A 25,505-nucleotide genomic window follows, 5' to 3' on the forward strand; every position below is an offset into this window, starting at 1 on the left:
AACTGGCGCACGGTTACCATGACGACTGGTGCGCTCCATAAAAAAGGCGGGCGTTGGAGCTCACGAAAGATTGCCGCTGAGGAAGAATGGGGGGCGGGCTTCAGAGCTCGTGAAAGAAATGTGTGAACGTGTCTGTCGTAAAGAAAAAAGTTTCCCATTTGAGAGGGGATCTATCCTTTACCCTTCTCAACACATCACATTTAAGATCCCATGAGACATGGGGATGGGGCTAATCTAAACATGCATTTCGGGAAATAACTGTCTGAGGACCTGGATGTGTGGATGCATTCATCAGACCGGATTCTAAAATCCGTAACACTATATATATATATATATATAACGCAGTTTTTTAAATCACCCTTTTTCCTGTATGTAATATGCAGATGGCTCCTTCGAGAATGTTCTCTGAATTTATTTAATTTTAGCCGCGTCTCGCATTGCGAACGCTGGCTCAAAGAGAGCTCCGCGTTCTTCTTCTTCTTCTTCTTCTTCTTCTTCTTCTTCTTCTTCTTCTTCTTCTTCTTCTTCTTCTTGCAAAACCTTTAGGACTCGGCTCTTTTAAGTACAGGATCCGGATCGCCTTAAATACTAAACACCTGTACACATCCTCGCATTGACGGTGCCTTTTGAGAACGTCTATCATGAACTTTTACATATATTCAGACATTTGCTTTAAAGTTTCGAAAAGTTCACGTTACTATTTAAAGATTATTCCATTTAATGTGTTGTAATTTCGTAAATACACGATTTTCTCGTCATGAACTCAGGAGCCTCCATGACGGGTCTCGCTATTGGCTCCATCAAGGCACGTGACGAAATATCGGAAGTTGTTTTGTTGCCTTTCGGACGCGGCTCTTGGACACATTTGTCCTTGTTTTGTATAGGAGTACACTGAACGGATCAGGACGTACCAGGACAAAGGGAGCAGTAAAGGAAGAGGGGGACACCAACAGCGGAGTTGAAGGACAAAATAGAAGGAGACTTAGACAAACAATGGGGGAGGGGGGGATCAAGAAAGAAAGGATGCATGGGGTGGGCATGATGGATACAGAAGGGAACTCAAGAAGGAAAAACTGTAATTCGGAAGGAGGAGGGATTGGGGATGGGGTTAACGAGGGTAGAAAAGAGCACGGTTTTGGATGGGGGATGATCTGAGATGGTGGTGAACAGATGTATTGAAGACTTGGAGGGACGAATGAGGTTGAAGAGGATGTGGAAATGAGTTCCATGGGCAGGAAAAAAAATCAATGGTGTCACATTTGACCCCCCACCTCTAACTTCTCAACTTTCCCACATCCTTCCTTCCTTCTCCCATATATTCATCCTCCTCCACCACTTCCTTCAATCCCATCTCAGGAACAAACTCAATTCCCTCACACCAACCCTCTCCCACCTTCTATTTTCTTCATTTCTTCATTTATTTTTCAGAATCATCCTCACTTGCTCCTTTTTTCTCCTTTGGCATCCGTGCATAATTTCCATGCTTTCACGTGAGTGCTCTTTTTTTTCCATGCGTACGTAATAAATAGACGGCCTCCAAGCAGAAGCAAGAAAAATAATTAATGAAGAAGCGCTGCACGATTCAACATCAAGTTGGTGATGGAAATGGATCAATTAATGAATGGATCTGTGATATCGATCAGGGTCATGTGTGGTTGGTTGGAGGAGATTGTCATGGAACTGACGACGCATTAAAGATGGTAACAGGATCTGGTATTGTTCAAGCAAAATTGGATAAAAGTACCAAGAGACAGCAGAACAGGAACACGCAGGAGTCTGGAAACGATGACAATTCTAATTGACGTTTCATGCTTCGGCGATGAGGCGGTCTTGGTAAGTGAAGCCACCATCACCGAAAACAATGGGATCGAAAAAGGGAAATGGCAGTGGTGGATTCGAACCCACATCTCGAAAGAGACTGGAGCCTAAATCCAGCGCCTCAGACCACTCGGCCACACTACCTGATTATTATATAGTTATAATGAGTGTTTCTTTCCAATCAGCTTGGAGAACGCTTGCCAAGCTGCTTAAGCACTCAATCAAGCACTCCATTGGAAACGATTGATAAGGAACGGCTGGCTTGGCGAGCGATAGTAAGCTGATTGCTGCAACCAATGAAATGTTATAGAGGCGTACTGTTATGTATTCTCGTAATAATACTGAAACTTGCATTTCATACTTTTATTATTACGTATTTCGACTTTTCATCCCAATTCTTCAAGATCTACAAACACGTGAAACTCTTCCTTCCTCTCCACAAAATGCGCAGTGGTGAGTCCATAAATAAGCTTGGCAGGGGGTGGGTTTGGAGTGGATTAATGGGGTTAGAAAAGATCAAGATTTTGGATGGGGGAAGAGATGAGATGGTGGTGAACAGCTGTTTTGAAAACCTGGAGGGATGGCTGGGATTAAAGTGAGTCGAGGGGTTTGTTCCAGAGGTGGGGAAAAGAGGAATGAAAGAGTGAAGGTGAGCAGTGATTCTTGATTTGGAAAGTTCACTTGAAGGGGTTTTTTGGCGGACCCTGAGTGCCCTGCAGAAATATAGTTGGGAGGGCAAGGCCGGAGAGGAGACGGTGGAAGACAGAAAGACCACCGACCTGCCTCTGGTAAGAGAGTGAGAGACCCAAAGACTCAGCTTCATCACGGGAGATACCAGTGATCCTAAAAGCCTTGGTTTCCAAAGCGTGAAGTCGAGCTTGGTGTGAGGCAGGAGCACTAGCCCAGAGGGGGGAGCAGTGCTCCATTCAACTGCGGATGAAAGCTTTGTCAGTGCCGGTTGGAAGTTCAGGTGTGTCAAGGGTTCCATGGTATCATTTGATGTCGTGTTGATTATTTAATTATCTGCTGGCACCGTGACCAAATTCTTGCCCTGCCAGCCACCATTTTGTTCTGGATCTCAAGTCTCTCAGTGCACCGAAAGAACCATCAGCCAACTGGAATGTGGGCAGCATCATGCCACACAAGTAGCTTCAGCATATGGCAGTTCAACCTTCAATGGACCTCATCAGTCTGATTGGCCTGGAAAACAGCTTGGACTGTTTACTTTGGGATTACCAAACAGATTCACATTTTCCAGTCGATTCCAAAATATTCCATTATTTGCTTCTATTTTCCTTTGCTAAAGAAGCCGCGCGATGAATACCAGGAGCATCCTTTTTGAAACGGTGGAAATAATGTTTTGGATTAATTGTAGGTTTCTTCTTGTTTAAAGGGCTGCACTTTCCTCTTGCCAGCTGGTCTCCGAAGCAACCAGACCATACGGTCCTCATGACTTAAATGACGTCACGTGTCTCGCTCATCGTGTGGCCTGGTGATGTCACAGGCATGAAAACCTCACCGATATCAGTCACTTCTTGTGTTTCGGCGCTTGAGGATCTAGAAATTTTACAAACATGTGAAAGGAGCGAAAATGAAATTGGGGTCACGGATTAAAAGTACATGTGATCGGCTTTGTTACAAATCTACCAAAAAAATTAATAAATCAAGAAACCACCCTGAAGTTAGGACAATTTCACAAGTGTGATGTCAACCCAGAAAGGGATCAGTCAATTCTTCTTCATCCGTATGCTGCACAAGGCTGCGGGGTATTGTCATTGGCTGAGGGCGCGGCTGTCCCAATGATGCAATTCCCTCTGTAGGTTATGGCAGGAATTTGGAACTTGGCCATTGTGCCGACGATAACTCACCTACTCTTCACGAAGGATACCGTGGGATCTTTGACGTCCTGCAACTAATTTTAGTGGATGGGATACCCATGCAGTGTTAACGTCCACACACATCGATGCTTCGCTCTTCCTGCGAAACACCATGATGACAGTTTATAGCTGGGTCGTTGTTTGATCGAAACAACCCACCATAACAACTTCAATGAAGTATAAAGGGCTGAAAGACGTTATTGCTTGATTTCGCTGACCCTCAACTCCTCTATTCTGGGTTTCATTCGTGAGCCACCTTCAAGACTCAGATTGGTGTTTCATCAATGAACTGGTTGGATGATATGTTTAAAGCTTCAGACTGTTGATGCTGGACCATAAAAAATTCCAGCTCGGTTTATTTTGAAAAGAGTAGGCCATTGTGCGTCATACATCCTGGACAAAATGTCAAAATTTACGTGGGTTCAGATGAGATCTCTAATCACGGACCATCGCAAGTTGCACACTTTTGCTCGGAATTTGGGTTTGTATAACTTTTATTTACTTTTTCTCCACCTCCTTGTTTGTTTGTTGTTTGTTTATTTTTTTTTTAATCATGCCACCCTGTCATCCTCACGACCCCTCCACATCAGGACTTGATCGTACAGATCACATCCTCGGCTCCATCCAGCGTTATACAGTCGAATGTGTAACAACACGAGCCGACAGGCTACCGAGAGACAGAAAGTGTTCTCAGCAAGCCTGGCGACGCTCAGTGCCCTGGCGACGCTATTTTTAGCGGTACAGGGGGAACTTCTGGGGGAGTTCAAGCTTGTATCGAACGCTGCACAACGGGTGCGCAGCAAATCACAAGTTCCTAGACCCACCGCACGGGCCACACATCCTCGATCAGACTTCGGAGAGCATCTCACGTAGGGGTCAACTACTATACGTTCCTCGACCCCACTAGTGGCTTGACCGACGCAAAGAGACATGAAATACAAGAAGTTTCTACCTGTAGTGCAAATGGCTTTTGGGATGACTCCTGCCACCCGCACCGCACTGCTACCGCACAGTGCACGAAGCAACACCTGGATCGCGCTCAGGTAAGACTTTAACCTCAGGTAATTTTACATTTAGTTGCCAATATTGTTCAGCTTTCTTGAATACAATTCAGACAAACTTCACTCCAACTCTTGCGTTGTGGATACATCACTGTGCTGCTCGTCCATCTTGACTCCTGAAATCCTCGGGATTTATTTATTTATTTATTTACTTTTTAAATGCTCGGTCATAATGCTGTGACTGATTGTGCAAATCATAAGTTCCGGTGATGATATTTTAACTTTTATTTTTGGTACATGTGAAAGAAGGGACGACCCGACGGTTTGAATGATTACAGGAAACATGAGGTGGAAATTAATTTTTTTTAAATAACAAGCATCACAGTTGCAGGGAATTACTGTCGGCGGTGATATTTCTCTTCAATCGATGACACAAGGTTTAAAAAGGTTTAAAAATCCGCTTGTTCTTGGCACCTACCCAACTCGTCCACCTAGTTTTGTCATAACTTGTCCACAACGTTTTAAAGTATCATGCCGTATCTCGTTTTTGGAGCCATTTTGGCCCGTTTCGGTGAACAATCACTTCAAAAGTTTAAAAAAAAATCTCGTATCCACATTTGGATCTTCACCAAAATCGAATCAACGATGCCTTCTCGCATACCCCAACCTGTTCACCAAGTTTCGTCCGAATCTGTCGATAACTGTTTGAGATAATGTGCTAAATATCGGTTTTGACCATATCTTGATCTCAGTGGTGAGGAATGACTTTAAAAAATTATCGGATCAGGATCAGGATCCAGATCTTCGCTAAAATCTAATCATTTCAGCCTTGTCACACTTCCAACCTCTCCACCAAAATTTGTCTGAATCTGTCAACAACTCTTTGAGATATCACGTTTACAGACAAACAGGCAGACAGGGGTGAAAACATATCCTCGGCCCACCTTCGGTATTAAGACACCCACACATCATTTTTACATCTCCCAACTCTCCGGAAAATATCAACACTATAGCTAGACATCGTCTACAAGCACCTGTCCCTCGTTGGTATCCTTCCCCATTAGATTGGTGAGGTATTAGGCTCAGGACAGAAACATGGTGGAGAATGAGTGCAAGCATAATAGATTTGATGGCCTCGTCACTGAACAAAGAGCAACAGATGAAGAATGAAATCAAAGTAAATATATTCCTTAAATAGGGGACAATCCATCTGCACAACATCCTCAAGCGCTTACAGTGAGTGGCCTGCAAAAGCATTCACTCCCCTCCAAAGATTTCACATTTTTATGCCACCTGAGCTTATTTTGTGATACTTTCAAATCAAACTTAATATATAGAGTCTTCACAAACTACTCCAAAGTGATAAAGCCAAAAAAATTCAGATAAAATGTGAATAAGTTAGATTAACAGAGAAAATCAGATGATTCTCAGTTACATAAATATTCATTCTAGCCCTTTGCCTAATTAACCTTAAATCACTTCAGGAGCAAATTAATTGTTTGAAAAGTTATAAAATTAGTGTAATAGGTTTCACCTGTATGTAATCAGTGGGTTAACGTAAAAATTAATCTCTCCCACTTATCTGAGGAGTTTTAAGGTGAAACTCACTTGCTCAACCAGCAAGGTAAACATGAAGACCAAGGAGCTTCCCAAAGAGGTCACACATAAAGTGATGGAGAACCACCATTCAGGAGAGGGTTATAATAATATTTCAAGTCACTCATTATATCTGAGTACGGTGAAATCCATCATTAAGAAATGGAAGATGTAGCATACCATCCAGACTCAGCAGCCGGGCAAGCAGGAAACTGGTTCAGGATGTCACTGCAAACCCAACAATGACATTGGAAGATCTACAAGGCTCAGTGTCTGAGATGGGGGTCAGTGTTCATCAATCAACGATATCCTGTTCCCTTCACAAAGCTGGCATCTGGACAGGTGGCAAGAAAGAAGCCATTACTGAAAAAGACACATGTAAAAGCTGAAATGTAGTTTATGAAAAATCATCTTTATGATACTGCAGGCATGTGGAGAAAAGTTTTGTGGTCAGACGAGAAAACATTTTAACTCTTTGGTGTAAATTCATAGAGTTACATCTGGTGCAAACCTAACACTGCACATCATCTAGTCAACACCATCCCTACTGTCAAGCATGGTGGTGGCAGCATCATGTTGTGGAGCTGTTTTCATCAGCAGTGACTGACAAGCTTGTCAGGATAGAAGGGACAATGAATGGTGCAAAGGACAAGAAAATCCTTGATGAAAACCTGATTGATTCAGCCATGAGTCTGAAACCGGGAAGGAGATTCACATTTCATCAGGACGATGATCGGAAACACAAAGCTAAAGCCACACTGGAGTGGCTGAATAAGAAGAAAATCAATGTTCTTGAGTGGCCCAGTCAAAGTCCTGACTTTAACCCAATTGAACATTTATGATGAGACTTGAAGATTGCAGTCCATCAACGATCCATCAAACTTTGCAGAATTAGAGCAATTTTCACATGAAGAATGGGTAAAGATTTCACCATCTCACTGTACAAAGCTTGTAGAGACCTACCCAAATAAGACTCATAGCAGTCATTGCTGGAAAAGGTGCTTCCACCAAGTACTGATCTAAGGGGCTGAATACTTTTACAACCAGTGAATTTTGATATGTACATGTTTATCGCACGTATTCCTGACATGTAACCTCCATCGACTACAACAGTATTTAGTTTGATCTCTTCAGTTGTGAATAAGGAAGTTCATCTGGAAAAAAACATAATTTTGTAATTCATCTAATCATGGCATTATTGGTAGGGGGTGAATACTTTTTCAGGCCAATGTCGCCTGTTCCTCATAAAAGTAATCATGAATGAAATATTTTTTAACACCGGAGAATCTTAAATCACATATTGTAATGGTGTCTGGTCTACCTAATGAGTGACCCAAAGGGCCGCACACAACGTATATGTTTCCCGGAGCGTCACAGAGTGTCGTGCCCCCCCCCCCCCGGGAGGGGGAGGATCATGTCAGATCCACAGTCACGTGACACCATCTTCATTTTTATGGGTGCAGTCACCTTGGATTTCACCTTAACGACGACATGTCAATTTAGAAATACCTTGCTTTTGGTTGAATTTGGTCAAAAATGGGTTAGATGTGCTGGTTAAATCATTAATTTAAAGCTATGAGACAGAATTTCCAAAAAGGATAAAGCAGGAAGTTCAATTGGAAGTTTGTAAAATTTACAGGGAGCTCAACGGCAACACAATGTCATTCATAAAAATGGAAGACCAAGAAGGAACCTGAAGAAGTAAAGAGCGAATATGGAGTCGTCAGTAGGAACCTAGACAGGATTCGGGTTTCAGCCGCTGCTCCAAAACCCTAAAACCCATCCAGACGCAGCCAAGTGAGCCTGACAGAAAAATTTCTGCTCACTTCTCCTTCGAGAGATAGATGAGGAAAGAGAGGAAAAGAGATGAAAGAGAAGAAAAAGCAAGAATTAGAATGAATAAAGAGAATTGTGAAAAAACAAAAATTATAAAGAAATATGAAAGGAATAAAGATGTCAGGAAGAACCCAGACATATAGATTTCAGCAGTTACTCCCCAGGATAAAACGCAGCAACAGGTACAAGCAACCAGAGGTCCATCAGTGGGGAAGCACAGTCCACATGGCATCAGGATATGATTCAAACACAATCAAACAGAAGACCAAGAAGGAACCCGAAGAAGTAAAGAGCAAAGATGGCGTCATCAGGAGGAACCTGGATTGGGTTAGGGTAACTTAGCCATCAGATGCCACTGAAAAAAAAATACAAATACTTGCAGAATGGAAGCTGATCAAAAATTTTAAAACAGACACATTGCTCTCAATCACAGAGTCATGTATTGTTTAGGGTTGGGGTAAGGAAAAACATCACCAAGCGTCACGTGGCGGTGGGTTGGAGGTGTCAAAAACCTGCCAAAACAGACTCACGTATTGTGTCTACATCCCTCAAGACTGACCGAGATAAACTCCTCGGATGCCCCAGTGGAGGCATTCTGCACATGTGCGGCAAGTTGGTGGTGTGATGGGGTTTATTAATTAAATCCCGGGGCTGCATGCCGAGTTTGGTGTACGATGGTTTATTGAGAATTTGGTTTTGCTGGAATGGAGAGCAATTCCACAGTTGAGAAACCACTCTGACAATGCTTTAAAAATTAACAGTTTTAATCTTATTCCTCTCTCGTATGCAGCGCAAGGCTGTGGGGTATCATCATTGGCTGGGGGCGAGACTGTGCCGTAGATGCAATGCTCTCTTTCGGTTATGCCAGGAATTTGAAATTTGTCCAGTATACCATGATAGCTTGCCTGTCCTTCACAAAGTACACTGCAGGATCTTTCACGTCATCAACTAATACTGGCAGGCAGAATTCCCAGTTTAACATCTATCTGAGGGACTGCACACACATTGATGAATCACCCTTACTTTTGTCAATAAATTCCTTCAGCAGAACCAATGCCCTGTCTCAAAGTATGGATATTGGATCATTAACGCTACCTTTTTTGATTTATAATTTATCCCCCTATGAAAGCAGCCTAATATCCTGTTGGCTTTGCCTGTAGCTGTCTGGCACTGTGCTGTCTGCTCACACCCTGTATCTATTACCACCCCAGATCCTTCTCCTGTGTGACATGCTCCAAGACTGCCCCTTAGATTATGTAATCTCTATTTTAATTGTTCTTACCCATCCCCAGTACCTTACACTTGTTTATGTTAAGCTGCATATGCTAATCGTTTGCCCAATCGATGAAAGTATTTTGACTTTCCTGAATCTGATCACCCCGCTCTTTACTATCTACCTTGCCTCCAAGCCTTAAGTCATTTGCAAATAAGTAAAGTCAACTCTCCACCCCACTATCCAAATCATTGATGTAAATTATAGACATACAAATTTGCTTCTTTGTCCGTTCATCCTTCCGTCCGTCCACATGTAATGCTCCTTTCCACCAATTGGTTGGACAGCTGTCCTGGCTTCACCCACAGTTGTAACATGAAAAAAAAAATCATACAGCTGCCATGTTAGTGCTGTATGAAGCCAAAGGCATATTTGAAGCTGTCATATTCATAATCGTCATGCCCTCCCTATAAGTTTTCACTTCATTGTAAAATGACCAAAGCGACTATTAAAAGGATCATCAAATATCGAAAGGTTGGAGCCGATATGCATCACGGGTCAAATGAAGGCCAATGTAAGTATAGGCCTTCAGCTCCAGTCCTTAGGCATCAGGCCTCTGGTGTAAGCCTATGGGCCACTGCAATTGGAATCGATCTGAGCCATATAACCACAACGCATTGCATATACATGAAGGCAGTGGGCATTTTTTTTGCTTCAAACCTGGGTTATTTTTTGTAATTTTCAGGGAGTGATCGAGGCAGCTGTCTGCTGCATATACACCACCCAAATAACTATGTGCCATTCTCTCGAGCATCAGGAAGAAGATACTTGGTTTAGGGTGGTTTATTGGACAATTAGGCTGCCCATGGTCACTTGAGAGTTGCAGTTCCATGGGGTTTCCAAATATCTTGAAGGATTGTGAGTTGGACAGGCGACCATGATGGGCCATGACATGTCGATGATAGCACGATAGGGGAGGGAAAGAGTTAAATAAATATTCAGCTATTTTGATGAGGTAATGACGAAATATGTAATGATTGATGTGGGAATGTGCTTTTGCTGGAGGAGAGGAGGGAGGAGTGGAGGAGTGGAGGAGAGTGGAAGGAGTGGAGGAGAGAAGGACAGAGAGTTGGGGTTGGGAGGAGGAGGTGGAAGAGCAAAAATGGGACAATGTTGGGAGAGGCAGAGGGAGGTTGAGGCTTTGGGGATTGCAGGGATGGGGGGGATTGAGGACTTTCGGTGGGGAAGGAGGGGTGGAGGAGTTGTGGGGTGGAGTGGGAGATGGTTTGAAGCCTTAGGGTGGGGAGGAGAAGGTTGAGGACTTGTGGTTTGTGAAGTGAGGGTGGGAAGTTGATGACATGAACCCACATTTTGCACTGTGCAGATAGATGTTCCGTGGGTCCCTGATGGGGAATAATAATGGATCTAGTACTGATCCCTAGGTACCCCACTCCTTAAATCCTCCCAACCAGACACCCTCCCACTCCCAGCCGTTCTTTGCATCCCATCACGAAGGCAGTTTCCAATCCAGTTAGTTACCTGACCAGCCACTGCAAGCCCTCACCTCAGATAACAACCTCCTATGTGGTACCTTTTCAAATGTTTTCTGAAATCAATTACACTGCATCTTCTGCACTTCCTTCATCCACCCAGTTAGAATCTGCTTCATAGAACACAATTGCATTTGTTAAACATGACCTTCTTTTTTTAAATCCCTGCTGAATACTTCTAATTAGTTTGAATTTCTTGAAATAGTTCCCCATCCCATCCCTAATTAACGTCTCCAACATCTTCCCCACAACTGAAGTCAAACTAACAAGTCTATAGTTCCCAAATTCTTCTCTGCATCCTTTCTTCAATAATGGTGTTACATTTGCTACTCTCCAATCCTTTGGGTACCTGTCCTGACTCTAATGACTTGTTAACGATAAAGGTTAATGTTAACATTGTGCTTATCTGCTCTGCCACCTCCCTCAATAATCAAGGATGCATATTATCTGGTCCCAGAGATTTATCTTCTCTAAGCTTTGTTATCTGCTTCTATACTTCATCTACTCTGACCTGAATCTCCTTTATAAGCCTTTCTTCACTTCCTTGATAGATACCCTCAGCTATTGGTAAATCTTATCACTCTTCTCTTTTAAATGTTGAAGGAAAATTACTGTTTAATAAGCCTGCCATCTCACTTTCATCACGAACACATTTCCCTGTGCTATTCCTCAATGGGCCCACACTTGTCTTAATCTGTTCTTTACCCCTCATGTACTTAAAGAATGCTCTGTTATTATGTTTAATATTCTTGGCCATATCCTTTTCATATTCTCTTTTGGCTTGCCAAGTTACACCGTGCACGAAAAGCGAAAAGCGGGGTTAAGCAATTGGTTCAGGTTTTTCTGTCCATCTGTCTGTATTATCAGTTTATGATCATCAATTTATGATTGAGGAATAACTGATTGAAATCAAATGTTATATTCGCAACACAAATTGGAACATACATAAGAAGACAAGTTTGCCGTTGAACAGTACTTTGGCTCTAAATTTGTCTTGATCGCACGTGCAAAGAGGAGTGAGATCATTTTTTACTCAGTCTGCCTGTCTGGCAGTCAAACAAAATTAAAAATCATTCCAAACAGGAAACTTACTGTTTTTAAGGATGTTATAAAGGACACAAACAACAGCAATGAAGAACTAATGTCATGTGTGTAAAATGGCGGTAAAACCCGGAATTTATCTATTTTTCCACCTTTAAACCCCTTTAAACCTTAATATTAAAATTGAAATATATACTTGAAACCTGGAGAGTACAAATCTCCTTGTTAATGCTTCCAAGAACCATGCTATATATCAATATATAGCATGAGAGGGCATGGCATGTGAGAGGATGCTGTGTCGGGGTGAAGAAAAGGTCGCCGATATTGCTATATATGATGCATTCTAAGGTGATCAATAAAGCCTCCATCTCCGAAACTGCAACTCTACGTTGTCTTATTACAGTGTACATAGGTGGTGTGTAAGACTGGTTCAGGAGCACGAAACTTCCGGATATTCTTTAAAGAGCTTATTCTATGAACTCTCCAGTTATTCTCTTAACTTGTCTGTTTATGCCAATATTTTACCAGTCTGAATCCAGTCCTGTTTTTTTCGACCTGATAAATGCCTTCTGCTTATCATTAAAAGCACTCAGGTCAGGTCATGTATGGGAGCATGCACCAGAGCAGCGCGTTTTTGCGTCTACTTTCCACCGGTACTCCAGGGGCCTCCATCTGCCCATCCTCCAAGCAGATACCTGGCTCATCCCCATCTCCTTGAGAGCCTATCAACGTGCTGCAAACACAAGGCACATGGTCATCCTGTTGGCCTCCTCCACGCATGAATCTCCCTCGCTGAGAGAATCTGGTGAACAGGATCAGCGTCAGGAACACAAGCGACGTCCATACAGCTGCAGCTGACACTCACAGACTATTCAGACAACAAATTTCATCTGATTTTCTCTCAGCAACCACTTGTTGGACACAAAGTCTGACCAGTGATAGCCAAGGATTCTCCGAAGAGACCTGGTTCCGAAGGAGTCAAGTCTCCAGCTCAGACCCTTGGTCGGAATCCAGGTCCCACATCCGTAGAGCAAGACTGGAAGCACCAAGGACTTAAAGACACGGACTTTCATCCTCCTACATAGGTACTGAAAGCACTACATCCAATGAATCTATGAATCCCCAGGCCAGACCCAGACATCTATTGACCTCTGGCTCACAGCCAGCAGAGACATGAATATCACTGGCAAGGTAAGTGAATCTCACCGTGACCTCAACATCCTCACCAAAAACAGGTACAGACAAGATAGCTGCGTCCAAGATGTCATTGAAAGCCTGGATCTTAGTTTTGACCCAGGAAACCCATAATCCCAGCGGCTCCCATGACTCATTCAGCACCTTGAGGGCCCCCAAAAGGATAGCCAGAGTCTCAGCAAAGATGACTGCATCATCTGCAAAATCAAGGTTATAGATCTTGACATTCCCAAACAATGCACCACAGCTTGATTTCTCTGACATCCTCCACAGAATCCAGTCCATACAAGCACTGAAAAGAGTGGGGGCCAGTACACACACCCCTGCCGAACTCCAGGAACAATTCAAAGTAAGTTGGAGATGGTATCACCACATTTCACAGCACTCTCAGTGCCAGAGTATAGTTCAGACATCAGATTGATGAGTTTGGTGGCACCCGATGAAGACCAAGAATCCTCCAGAGGGCATCCCGATTCGCTGAATCGAACACTTTGCAGAGATAAACATATGCTGCAAGCAGCCCCTGCCGAAACTCTGGTCTGCGTTCGGTGAAGACCTGAAGGGCAAAGATACAGTCAATCATTGACCTCTTTGGAGTAAAGTCTGACTGCTCTGTGTGCTGGTGCTCAAGCAAATGGTTGAGAACCCTCTCAAGAATTATCCAAGCAAAGACCTTGCCCGGCACTGAGAACAGCATCACCCTTTCGTGGTTGTTCCACCACCCTCCGCTCTAACTGCAGGACACTGAGTGATGGGCTTGGAGGAACGCAATGCGCAAATTCCCCTGTAAACAGGATGAGAATCACTTGACCACAGGTGATACTCTACCCCCTCACAGATTCCTTGCACATAGGCCTCCTTGTCCACCCTCAGTGCACGTACAGTTTTACGTCTCAACTCCTTGAATAGCTCAGCTCTGTCTTCCATTTCCAGAGAGGGACAACAAGGCCCCTCTTCCAGTCAGTTGGGATGATGCCTGTGTTCCAGGCAGAGCACAGAACTGCATGCAATGACACGAGTGCAGCATTTCCACCAGCCTTGAGAAGTTCAGCATGGATGTCACAGATCCGAGGAGCTTTACCCACTTTCAACTGGTTCACCGCAGCCTGTTTTTGTTTTGACAAACAACGGTGGTTCACAGTTGATTGTTACACTGTTGTTACTCAGCAATAGAGATAGTTGCGCTGCTGACATCTAAATCAACAGCTTGTGGGTCAGCCTAGTACAGCCGCTCAAAGTCACCGGCTCAAAGGGCCTTCACTTCGGACTCTTCGGTGAAGAGCCCACCACCATCCGCTCCAACTGCAAGACACCCTTTGACACTGATCAATAGTATCCAGTGTCCCTTGGGAAAAAAACTTCTTCTTCACCTGACATTCGGTACCAAGACAGACACTGGCAATATTGAGGATGGCAGTAGTGAAGGCACTCCACAACTCTTCAGGATTCCCCAAAGCACCCATACCCCCTAAATCCCCACTCAGCCTGTTGACAAACTCCTCAGCTACCCTCTCATCCTTGAGCTTGCCAACATCCATCCTCGGCTGGGATGGTACCATTCTCTGGGATTTAACCTGCAATAACAAGCCTGTAGTTGTTATTGAGGAACTTAGCACTCTGATAGACCCTGCAGTTATCAATCATCCTCCAGTGCCCATCAACAAGCACATGGTCATTCTCCTTTGCCACACCACCAGCTTTGGAATACCAAGTCCAGTGATGAGGCTGTGGGTGCTGAAACCATGAACTAGCCACCCGAAGTCCACGACTTCTTGCAAAGTCAAGGAACTTAGTACTATTATGGTTCGCAGTTCCAGACCCATGGGGACCAAGATGTCTCATAACCAAGCTGTTAGTGCCAGTCAATGCATTGAAATCCCCCAAGACTAGAATAGTGTCACCTCTGGGGCACTAATCAACCACAGACTCGAGCGTGGCATAGAATGCGTGCTTCACGGTGAGATCACTCGCCTCAGTCGGAGCATATATAGAGACCAGGGAAATGACACCCAAGGCGTGATGAATCCTCAGTCTCATAATACGCTCGTTGACCGGTGTTACCTCAATTATCATGGGAGAGAGCGTATCGGACACAGCTACAGCAACTCCTTGTGTATGGTAACCATCAGAGTGACCAGACCAGTAGTAGGTATCACCACTCGCCATGCTATCGCCACTGTCCGGTCTCCTAACCTCAGAGAGTGCTGCGATACCGATGTTCAAACCCTAGTGCTCAGATGATAGCAGAGACAGGTGAGCATCCTCTCTTCAGTATAGGACATTCGAGGTGCCCACCCAAAGGGTTCGCCTCAGAATAACCCGAGAAGACCGCCGTCTGATGGATGATACCTCAGCACCACCCCGACACACACGACCGCAATCCGTCCCATTAAAGTTACACATAGTTTTGCAGCTGTCTTCAAATAATGGGGGTCCTGAAGGCTTTGCTCAATCCCATCATCTGGTGAGCTGCTCTGCAAAGAGCAGCTGCACAGGAGGTACTCCCACGTTTTTGTTTTTTTTAGTTTTCTTTGCACTTTTATTAATGTGTTTTGCTTAATGAAGTGCTTTACCGTGGCCAGAGTGCAAATCCTGCCACCAATCTCCTTGAAAAAGTAACCCAACTGCTGAAGGACATCCGCAGATACAATGGCCGTTTGGCTCACATTGAGCTCCTCCGCCCTTTGATGTTAAGAGCACTCCTTACCTCCATTCTTAGCCAAGCTGTTTCCATCCTTAGTTTCCAGGATCTCGGGTCACGGAAGAACGAGGTGACAGAAGGTAAAAAGGCTGGAATGTACTTCCATTGGGGTAGTAGAGCCACTGTTGTATTAAATAAGGGTTAGATTGACGGTGCCTGACACCATTTTACTTTTCTTGAGCATAAGTTTGCATTCCCTTAGCAAACATTGAATGCTTTCTTAGCCCCTTTTGGACTTCGTCCGAAGCAGGGGCTGTGGATTGCGTCTCATCCGTCCGTGTATGTCTGTCCGTGCATGCGTCCCCAACCATACCTCCGACATGTGTGCACAGATTTAGTTCAAACTTTGAACAATCACAACACATGATAGTATACATATGCACATCATTTTCTTTTGCGATTTGATCAAAGATGGCCGACTTGCATCCCGTTGTCGAACACATCCTCAAACATTTCTCGGACATGTATTTACCGATCCTGTTCAGACTTTGCACACAGATAAGGAATGATGGCGTACAAATATATGCATCATCTCTTTTCGAGATCAGATCCAATATTGCCAATTTGCAGCCATTTCTTTACTTTAACGTGTCCCCAACCATTTCTCAGACATCCATGGTCTGATTTTGTTCATACTTGGCACAAGCACAATATATGATGGCATATAGATGCACCTCACTTTATTTTGTGATCTGGTCAAAGATGGCCGACTGGTAGACTGGCGGCCATTTTAGTTGTAAAAAAAAAAAAACCCGGTATTGAACACGTCCTCAACCATTTCTCGGACATGCATTTACCGATCTGGTTTAAACTTGGAAAACAGAAAATGAATCATGGCCTACATATGCACATCACTCTTTTTTCCAGATCAGATCCGAGATGGCTGATCGAATAACCCAATCGTATGCGATCTTCCGTGTCACATAACCATTCAAGTCAGTTATGCATACACATAAATCTTGTCAATATGGGCTTGACCTTAAACTCCATTGATAGCAAAATTACAATAACCGCAGGGGCTAATGACATTTTATGTCTTTTTTTCCTTGTTTAACCTCCCTTCATCCACCTGTTTCTCCATGCATAAATAATAAATATATGGCCCCTTTTATGTGTTCTTGGCTGTGCTGCTTTCGATACTACATCTTGATGCCAATCACGCTTTACCACCTGGTGCCAGAATGTGCCAGTGGTGGTTACCATTTGTCTTTGGTGGTATATGTACTTTTCCTTGACAATGAAAAGACAATAAATGCCCACATTTGCTAATTTTGTGACTTTACTTGATACTTTAAGTTGAGGTGACACATGAATGGTAGTGCTTTTCTTTTTAGAGATCGATGCTCTTTGAAGGGCTGTAATGGAAGAGTTGGTTTAACAGATGAGAGAGAGAAAAGAGGGACAAATAAGCTTCAGGAGGTCAACAAGTAAAGGGTTACTGAATGAGCACATGGAACATTTTGGGCTGGGGAGGGAGAAATACCAGATGTCGATGGTTATCCTCAGCATGTCGTTTATGATTGAGAAAAGCTCATTTATAAAACACATAGAGACTGTTGGGCTAAGGATAATGTACTAAGTGACTTGTAGCTTTGTCCTTAAATTGTTACGATTGCCCACGTCCAAGAGCCTTGATGACCACACCATTTTCTTTTGTATGTTCTCTTTTGATCATTTATTAGCTCTCGATCATCATGAATGAAATGCTGTGAACAAACTTCAAATAATTTCCGAGATGTTGCAGGCACATCAGAGTTCCGCAGTCACATCTCGGTTCCACTCAAGACAGATAACCGTCCTCATTAACCCGGGGGGACGGTGGGTCGTCTGGCATGTGCCCTTCAGCGCAGAGTCGGCACAGGAACATCAACAAAACGTGACGTCTTCGTTACATCCCAGAGGGTCTCCGATTGCCAGCCATGAACAAGGCGGTGTGGACAGCCTTTCCGCACAGGTGTGACTCACAGCAAGGTGGTGAAATTTGGGAGAATGATAAATTCCAGAGGAGTAATAAATGGTGCAAATGTGTTCACTACTTCCTTCACATCATCCTGAATGTGCACACGAAGTATTGTTTGTGATAACACTGTTTATTTGAGCTGATAAAGTCCTTGCATGATGGAAAGTGGAACAAGGATGCTGGAGCATCTTACCAATGGATGCTTAATGCTTATGGTTTGCAATGATTGTCGGTTCGATCTGTACTGAAGTATCAATCAAAGTATCGATTCGATCTGTTTTGGTCTTGCATCCTCTGTTCTTTATGTGATCAGTCACCCCCCCTCCCCGCCCAATTTTTCTGCATGGTGCACACAATCCACCATCAACTCTTTTCTGATGAAACTCCCAAAATCCAGAGCTACTGCTCACCTCCACATTCTCTTCAATCTCATTCTTCCTGAAAGGTCTTCAAGACAGCTGTTCACCACCATCCAGATCATCCCCCATCCAAAACCATGATCTTTTCTACCCACGTTAACTCCCATTCCCCCCCCCCCCCCCCGACCACTGGTTCGCACCAAGCCGACTTCCTTCCAAATTTCCAGTGTTTCCTTCCTAGTCCAGGCCCTGGCATAGAACCCCGTATACATTTCTGACCGCATAGACTTTGACAGTTGATTTGAGCAAGGAATACCTCTAGCTTCAAGAATCTACTAGGTGGAATTCTGAAATTTGTAGCAAAATCCGGAAAACAGCCATTTTCCAAAATGGCCGCCACCAGGTCAGCGCCAAAAAAAGAAATGCATATAACTTCTGATAAGAACGTAGTAGAAGGACGATTTTGGTGTCTATTATATGGTTTTAGGTATGCCCGACAAAGTGGTAGCGTCAAATAGCATTTTAGACGTTTCCCAGTTGCCAAAATCCAAGATGGCCACCACCCAAAATCCATCAAACATGAAAATGTGTATAACTTTTGATAGGAATGTAGTAGAAGGACGAATGTCGTGTCTATTTTGGGGTTTTCAGGTATGCCCGACACAGTGGTGGGATCCAAAGGCATTTTAGACGTTGCCCAGTTACCGAAATCCAAGATGGCCACCACGCAAAATCCATCAAACATGAAAATGTGTATAACTTTTGATTTTGATGAGAACGTAGTAGAAGGACGATTTTGGTGTCTATTATGGAGTTTTAGGTATGCCCGACACAGTCTTGGTGCCAAAAAAACATTTTTGATGTTTCTCAGTTACCGAACACCAAGATGGACACCAAACTAAATTCGTCAAACATGAAATCGTGCATAACTTTTAACAGAAATGGTGTCTGGTGTGGCCATCTTAACAGTCCTAGGTAACAGTATTATATTTAACATTATCTAGTTTGCCAAAATCCAGCATGACCGCCAATCAAGTATGGCAAACAATCAAATCAGTTAAATAAGATACACACAAAGTTTTATAGAAGTATGACAAACATTTATCGAGGGCTAGTACAGATTCTTAATATTTCATAACAATACTGAGAGAAAAAACATTGCAGAATAATATTACACAGTACAGTCATTGCCTGTCGTGGTATGAATATGAGTTCAAGCACAGAGAGTGGCAAGTTATGATATTGATAAACCAATTAGTTCTTACGTCCCATCCTGACGTTGGATGAACAGGCAATATTTAGTGTACTGACCTATTTGCGCTACCCAAGATGTCACTGACCGAATTGACTGACTACTTATTAGTTATTTTGACATGCTGATTCTTGTTGTTTGTGCCAAAAGATCACACAGTTTTGCCCAGCCTTTTCGCATGGGCAGCGCTTTGTGTTACACTTGACCATGCATTTACAGATAACAAGCTTCCCATTGGGTAATGAATTGAGACATTTGGTAGGCAAGAGGATGTCATTATCCATTACCCAGCCGTAATTCGTCGGATCTGGAGATGAATGGGGGTCGCCAAGAAGGCACAGGACATTACGCACAACAAAAAAGCTCTCTGGATATGACCACGAATGACACTTGATGTGGGGGGGGGGGTAGGGCTTCCAAGGGCTTCGGCGTCGTAGCTCGAATATGGCACTCCACTCGAAGCTGGTCGAAGGTCCGAGATTCTGGCTTGGACTTTGCACCAGCCCACACATGAACGAGATACTCCTCAGCCTTCTGCACGACCTCTTCAGTTAACTGATTTGACTCTGCAAAATCGGCAAGGAACTTCTGTGGTTCACATGAGAGAGACGCGTGTTTTGTGCCAATCTTACATAGCAAATCATCGCCAGTGAGGACATGCGCCTTCACTATGACCCTGCACAGTCTCACTCCCAACTTATCTGCGAGAACATGCAGTGGTATATAATGCCTATTCTCACCAGAGCCAAACTCTACACACAACTCTTGAAGACCCCTCTCTCGCATTTGAGAGATAAAGCGAAGTAAATACACTATTGTGTCAGTATCATTAGAGATCACGAGCAGCCGACTACTCCCGCGATCCACCTCCCATGCACAGTGAAGAACTAAGCGATCATCAGCTTCTTCCACACGACATGTCAAAGCCTCGATAGATTCACAGGTTTCGGCAGACGGTGGGGTTGATGATCTGCCTGCGCACAGCAACTGTGCTGGCACAACTTCCTCATCTGTGATGCATCCGCTGAGCACGACGGGCAGCTTGACTAACAGAGGAGTTGATGCCAGCTGGCGGGCAAGCTGCTGCAACTTGGTTTTATTGGACGGCGATGTCCAGAACTTCTCAAGTTGCTGTGGTATTGGAACATCTGCAGTGAGCTCAATGAGGTCAACAGACCCCACTCCGCCAGCATGACGGAACCTTTCTCCAGCTTTAACGGATGACTCCAGGTAGCTGTCAAATACGACGTGGAGGCTGATCCTGGAGCAAATTGAGCGGCCCGCAGATAGGACACAGCTAATTGCGCAATCGAATGTTCCAAAGGATGCTAAGTTTGGAAATGACCGAATTTTAGACATGAAGTCTAAGATAACGGATATGTCCCCCCCCCCCGGGAAAATACATGTCTTCAACCGTTAAATACTTCTCCAGATCAGCAATCAGTGCACTCTTGTCAGGTTTGGAGGTGAGGTCACCTTCAATTATTGTCGAAATGGGGATAATATCATGGCCATAGATAGAGTCGAGTGTCATGCCCCGCTCTTTCACGATCTCAATGTCATGCTAAGCTGCTGCTATCATCTTGGGTGACACAGTTACAGGAGCTGTAGTCGTCGCAGAGGGTGGTTTGTAGTCCATTTGCGGCAGGTTTCTTTTTGATATGGTGACCGATAATTTTTTTTGTCTTCTCCAGGAACCGCTCTTTCCGAAATTATTTGACCAGTCGATCTCCGTTCTGTTGCACCTGAAGCAGCCGCACTGCCACTTCATCATCTGCCAACTGTTTGGTGATGAGGTTATGGAGCTTGATGCCTGGAGCCTCGATGATGTAAGGATTGCCCCTATCTCTCACAAAGTCCAGAAGCCTTGCCACGTTTTCGTTGAGCTGATCAGCTTTGCGACCAGTGAGTTCATGATGAATCCTTGCTGATTCGCTGTGATTCATTGATACATCATTCATCATCTCCCTAAAATTGTTAGAGACAAGCATAATTTCGTGAAATATAAGCTGCCACTCAACAGTGATCGCCAGATTTCTTGTTTGGCCTACAATGCCACCTTCACTCTTTGATGCTCTCTGTATCGATTGCTCCAGCTTCATATCTGGTGAAACGGCATTAAAATAGCCAGCAGCTTCATCCTTCATGACGAACTGACCGCTCATGAAGCGCTGGAAGACCTCAGGATGAGTTGCCTCTCGAACCCTTGTCGATTCTCGATAAAATGAGCCGTAACGCATGTAATTTAGACAGTCGCTCTCCCGGAATATTGGAAGAGATTTTTCTATGGAGGCCATGTGTAGAGGGAAGTTTCCTTCTTGGTCTGATGCAACAGCATGCCTAATGTTTCTAGCTATCCATTGAAACAGTTGCAAGTACTGGAACATCTCAGACTTCGCACAACACTCGTTGAGAAAGCACTCAAATTGATCAGATTCACCATTTACCACTTTTAGACAGTGTTAAATAAATATAATACTGGTATATCATTGCAATGAACAATTGAACATCAGTTCTGATCATTCTTTCATGCATACCAGGAGCTCTAAGCAATCGTCTCAGGCTGTGCAGCATCAGAATGCAGCAGCAACGACTGCACCTCAAACTGAAGAATGTTTCCTTATTTCTCCACTTGGTTATTGATCGTCGATATTAAAAATTGGGGCTGAGAGCTTTGTTTCCAAACTCCTAAACAAAAAAAGATGAAAAAGGCTACACTTCTATCAAAAGGTATATACATTCCCATGATTTGGGTAACAGAAGGCCTACTTTGGATTTCGGTAACTGGGCAACGTCTAAAGTGCTTTTTGACACCACCACTGTGTCGGGCATACTTGTAAGCCACATAATAGACACCAAAATTGTCCTTCTACTACATTCCATTCAAAAGTTATACACATTTTCATGTTTTATGGATTTTGGGTGTCGGCCATCTTGGATTTCGGTAATTGGGCAACTTCTAAAATGCTTTTTGACGCCACCATTGTGTCGGGCATACCTGAAAACCCCAGAATTGACACCACAACCATGCTTCTACTACATGCCTATCAAAAGTTATACAGATTTTCATGTTTTATCGATTTTGGGTGGCGGCCATCTTTGATTTCGGTAAATGGGAAACGTCTAAGATGCTTTTTGACGCCACCACTGTGTTGGGCATACCTAAAAACCCTATAATAGACACCAAAATCGTCCTTCTACTATGTTCCTATCAGAAGTTATATGCATTTCTTTTTTGGCGCTGGCCTGATGGCGGCCATTTTGGAAAATGGCTGTTTTCCGGATTTTGCTACAAATTTCAGAATTCCACCTAGTAGATTCTTGAAGCTAGAGGTATTCCATACTCAAGTCAACTGTCAAAGTCTATACGGTCAGAAATGTATACGGGGTTCTATGCCAGGGCCAGGACTATCCTGAGAGTTGCTTCTGTATCCATCTTGTCCACCCCATGCGGTCCCCCTACCCCTCATTCCTCCCCACACCCATTATTTTGTCCAAGCCTCCCTCTATTTTGTTTTTCAACTCTGCAGTTGATATTTCCTCCATCTACTGTTCCTTTTGTTCTGCTGTGTACTCATCCATTCAGTGTTCTTGCTCTTCCACGAGCCTTGACTCTCTTTACAAAAAGTATCTATATTATATATTTATTTTGTCCACAAATATTGAGGATTCCAACCCCTCCTCACCCCCCATCCCATAACTCCAACTCCATCTATGGTGTTTCCACTCCCTCTCCCCGACATTATTCTTATCTACTCCCAAACCTCTTCTCCTCTTCCGTACTCCTTCCAAACTCGCAAAATCTTTCTCTCTCATAAATCATCATCCCTTGCTTATTTCCTTTCTGAATTAATTTTCTCAATTTAACCACTACCAAAACTGATGCATACATGATAAAGAGATTAACCTCTACTATTACTGCTCAGTTGTTAATTATCAGGCTCGTAATATACAAGTGACCATAACCGTAACGTTGAATTAACACCAGGTGGGGTTGACTCAGCCTGTCATCCTTCCGAGGTCGGCAAAATGAGTACAGTGTACTGGGGTAATAACCATTCGGGATAACCTGCGTCGGAGTAGCAACCCTTCCAGGACTGGACTCCTTGCCAATGACACTGCATTGACAGCCCGATGTGCCTTTACGGCATGGAAGGAATGGTATTATTATATTATTAAGGGATGTGGGGGAAGAATGAGGGGTAGGGAAGGATGTATGGGGTGAAAAGGTGGATACAAAAGCAAACCCTAAGAAAGGAAAGGTTGTAAATTTGTAAAGAGGTGGGCTTGTGGGTTAATGGTGGAACAAAAGATCATAGTTTGTATGGGGGATGATCTGAGATGGTGATCAACAGCTGCCTTGAAGACTTGGTGGGAAGAATTACATTCAAGAGGATGTAGAATTTGGTTCCCTATCCGAGGACAATCTGTTAGATTGGTGCTTTGCAGGCTTAGTATTATATTACAAGCGGGGTATGCTTACACATTGTAAGCAATAACGAACTGTGCTTCCCCATTGTCTCTGGTCACTCGCCTGCATTTGTGTTTTTTATTAATTGATTTATTTTCATTTATTTATATATTCATTTATGGACACTTTCCGACGGTTCTGTGATTTTTTCCTGGTGTATCGGCTTCGATGTCCATTGACACACCAAATTACTGTGTCTCCCTATTGTCTCGGGTCATTCACCTGCATTCATTTTTTTCTTTTTTTTTCATTTACTTACATTTTCATTTTATATTTTCATTTACAGACGCATTCCGAGGGTTCTTTGATTTTTCCCATTGTATCGGCTTCGATGTCCATCAGCACACAAAATTACTATGCTTCCCCGTTGTCTCGGGTCACTCACCTGCATTTATTTATTTTCATTTATTTATATTTTCATTTACGGATGCTTTCTGATGGTTCTGTGATTTTTCCTGGTGGATAAGCTTTGATGACCATTGGCACACAAAATTACCATGCTTCCTCATTAGCTCGGGTCACTCACCTGCATTTTTCTTTTTTTTTCATTTATTTATTTTCCTTTATTTATATTTTCATGTATGGATGCTTTCCAACAGTTCTATGATATTTTTCCCAGTGTATCAGCTTCGATATCCATCGGCACATGAAATATCAGTTTTCTACATCACCCAGAAGGTACCGAACTTTAATATTAGTCAGTGAGTCAGTGGTGAGAATGAGCTTTCTAGATTAGATAAATTGCACCGTTCCTCTGAAGGATGATAAGCTGGGGTGTTCTGTTTGTTTGCATTAGTTAGTGGACGTTAAAGATCCCACAGTATCTTTCACAATGTGTAGGTGAGGTGTCACTGGCATCTTGAACAAATTACTGCCCAAATCAGCTCCAGTGGAAGGTCAGATTGGGCCTGGCCAGCCAGTTCTTGAAAGATTTGGGCCAATAACCTACCACGGCTGACACAACAAGAAGGTGGGAATAATTGGGGCCGTAAAAGAACTATTAGTAGATTTTCGTGCCTACCCTTAAATTTCTGAAAAAAAGTTGAAAAGTCAACCACTAACTACAGACTTTTGCGACTTGTAGACCTGCAGGGCAGAATATTCTTCCTCCTTGAATGTCATTAGTGAGCCAGTCGATAGTGGCATGGTAAGCCCATTGGGACAAGCTCTGTTTCCAGAAGCTTGTAATCGAAATAGTTAAAAACTTAAAACCAGTTGCTTTCTGCCGGATTTTTGGCTATAACCTTTTGGGACGCCAATCTGGTGTCCTCGCCAATAGGGCACAATGCACACAAACCCAAAATGCCACTGAACTTGTTACAGCTGAAGCAGGAAATGAGCATTGCAGTAATCATTTCACAACATCGACCACTGCACATGCTCTTTTGTGCTGGAAATGATTAAATATTTCATCAGCAAGGTCGGCTCTCAGGTTAAATTGCATAAAATTCTCAAAACCTTTACAATATGAACTTGAAGATCAGTTAAAATGAAGGAAAGCTGTTCACATTTAGCAAAGATTGCTTTGAGACACAACTGCTTCTCATTCAGCAAAGCCACTGAAAGGACACCTTCAGTTTGTGGATTTTGTTCAATCGCAGGGTATTTTAGGTGAAACTCAATATTAGTCAGTATG

The 25,505-nt window shown here is 43.4% G+C and overlaps 1 protein-coding gene across 4 annotated transcripts in view; it reads left to right on the top strand.

Annotated features, from left to right (window-relative positions):
* Positions 1 to 4,509: 4,509 nt before the first annotated feature.
* Positions 4,510 to 25,505, top strand: part of LOC147030897 (tight junction protein 2-like) — a 222,419-nt gene continuing 201,423 nt past the window's right edge. The window contains exons 1-2 of one of the 4 annotated variants that reach the window (XM_085875438.1): positions 4,510 to 4,738; positions 17,673 to 17,781. In XM_085875438.1, coding sequence (XP_085731564.1) covers positions 4,626 to 4,738; positions 17,673 to 17,781 — 222 coding nt within the window. In that variant the 5' untranslated portion in view covers positions 4,510 to 4,625. Of the gene's footprint in view, positions 4,739 to 17,672; positions 17,782 to 25,505 lie in introns of those variants that run through there. The other 3 variants (XM_085875440.1, XM_085875442.1, XM_085875441.1) reach the window with 3 other exon arrangements.

Source organism: Eptatretus burgeri, chromosome 3 (assembly GCF_056783735.1).
Source record: "Eptatretus burgeri isolate ZD-2024b chromosome 3, Ebu_testis_v1, whole genome shotgun sequence".
Lineage (NCBI taxonomy): Eukaryota > Metazoa > Chordata > Myxini > Myxiniformes > Myxinidae > Eptatretus > Eptatretus burgeri.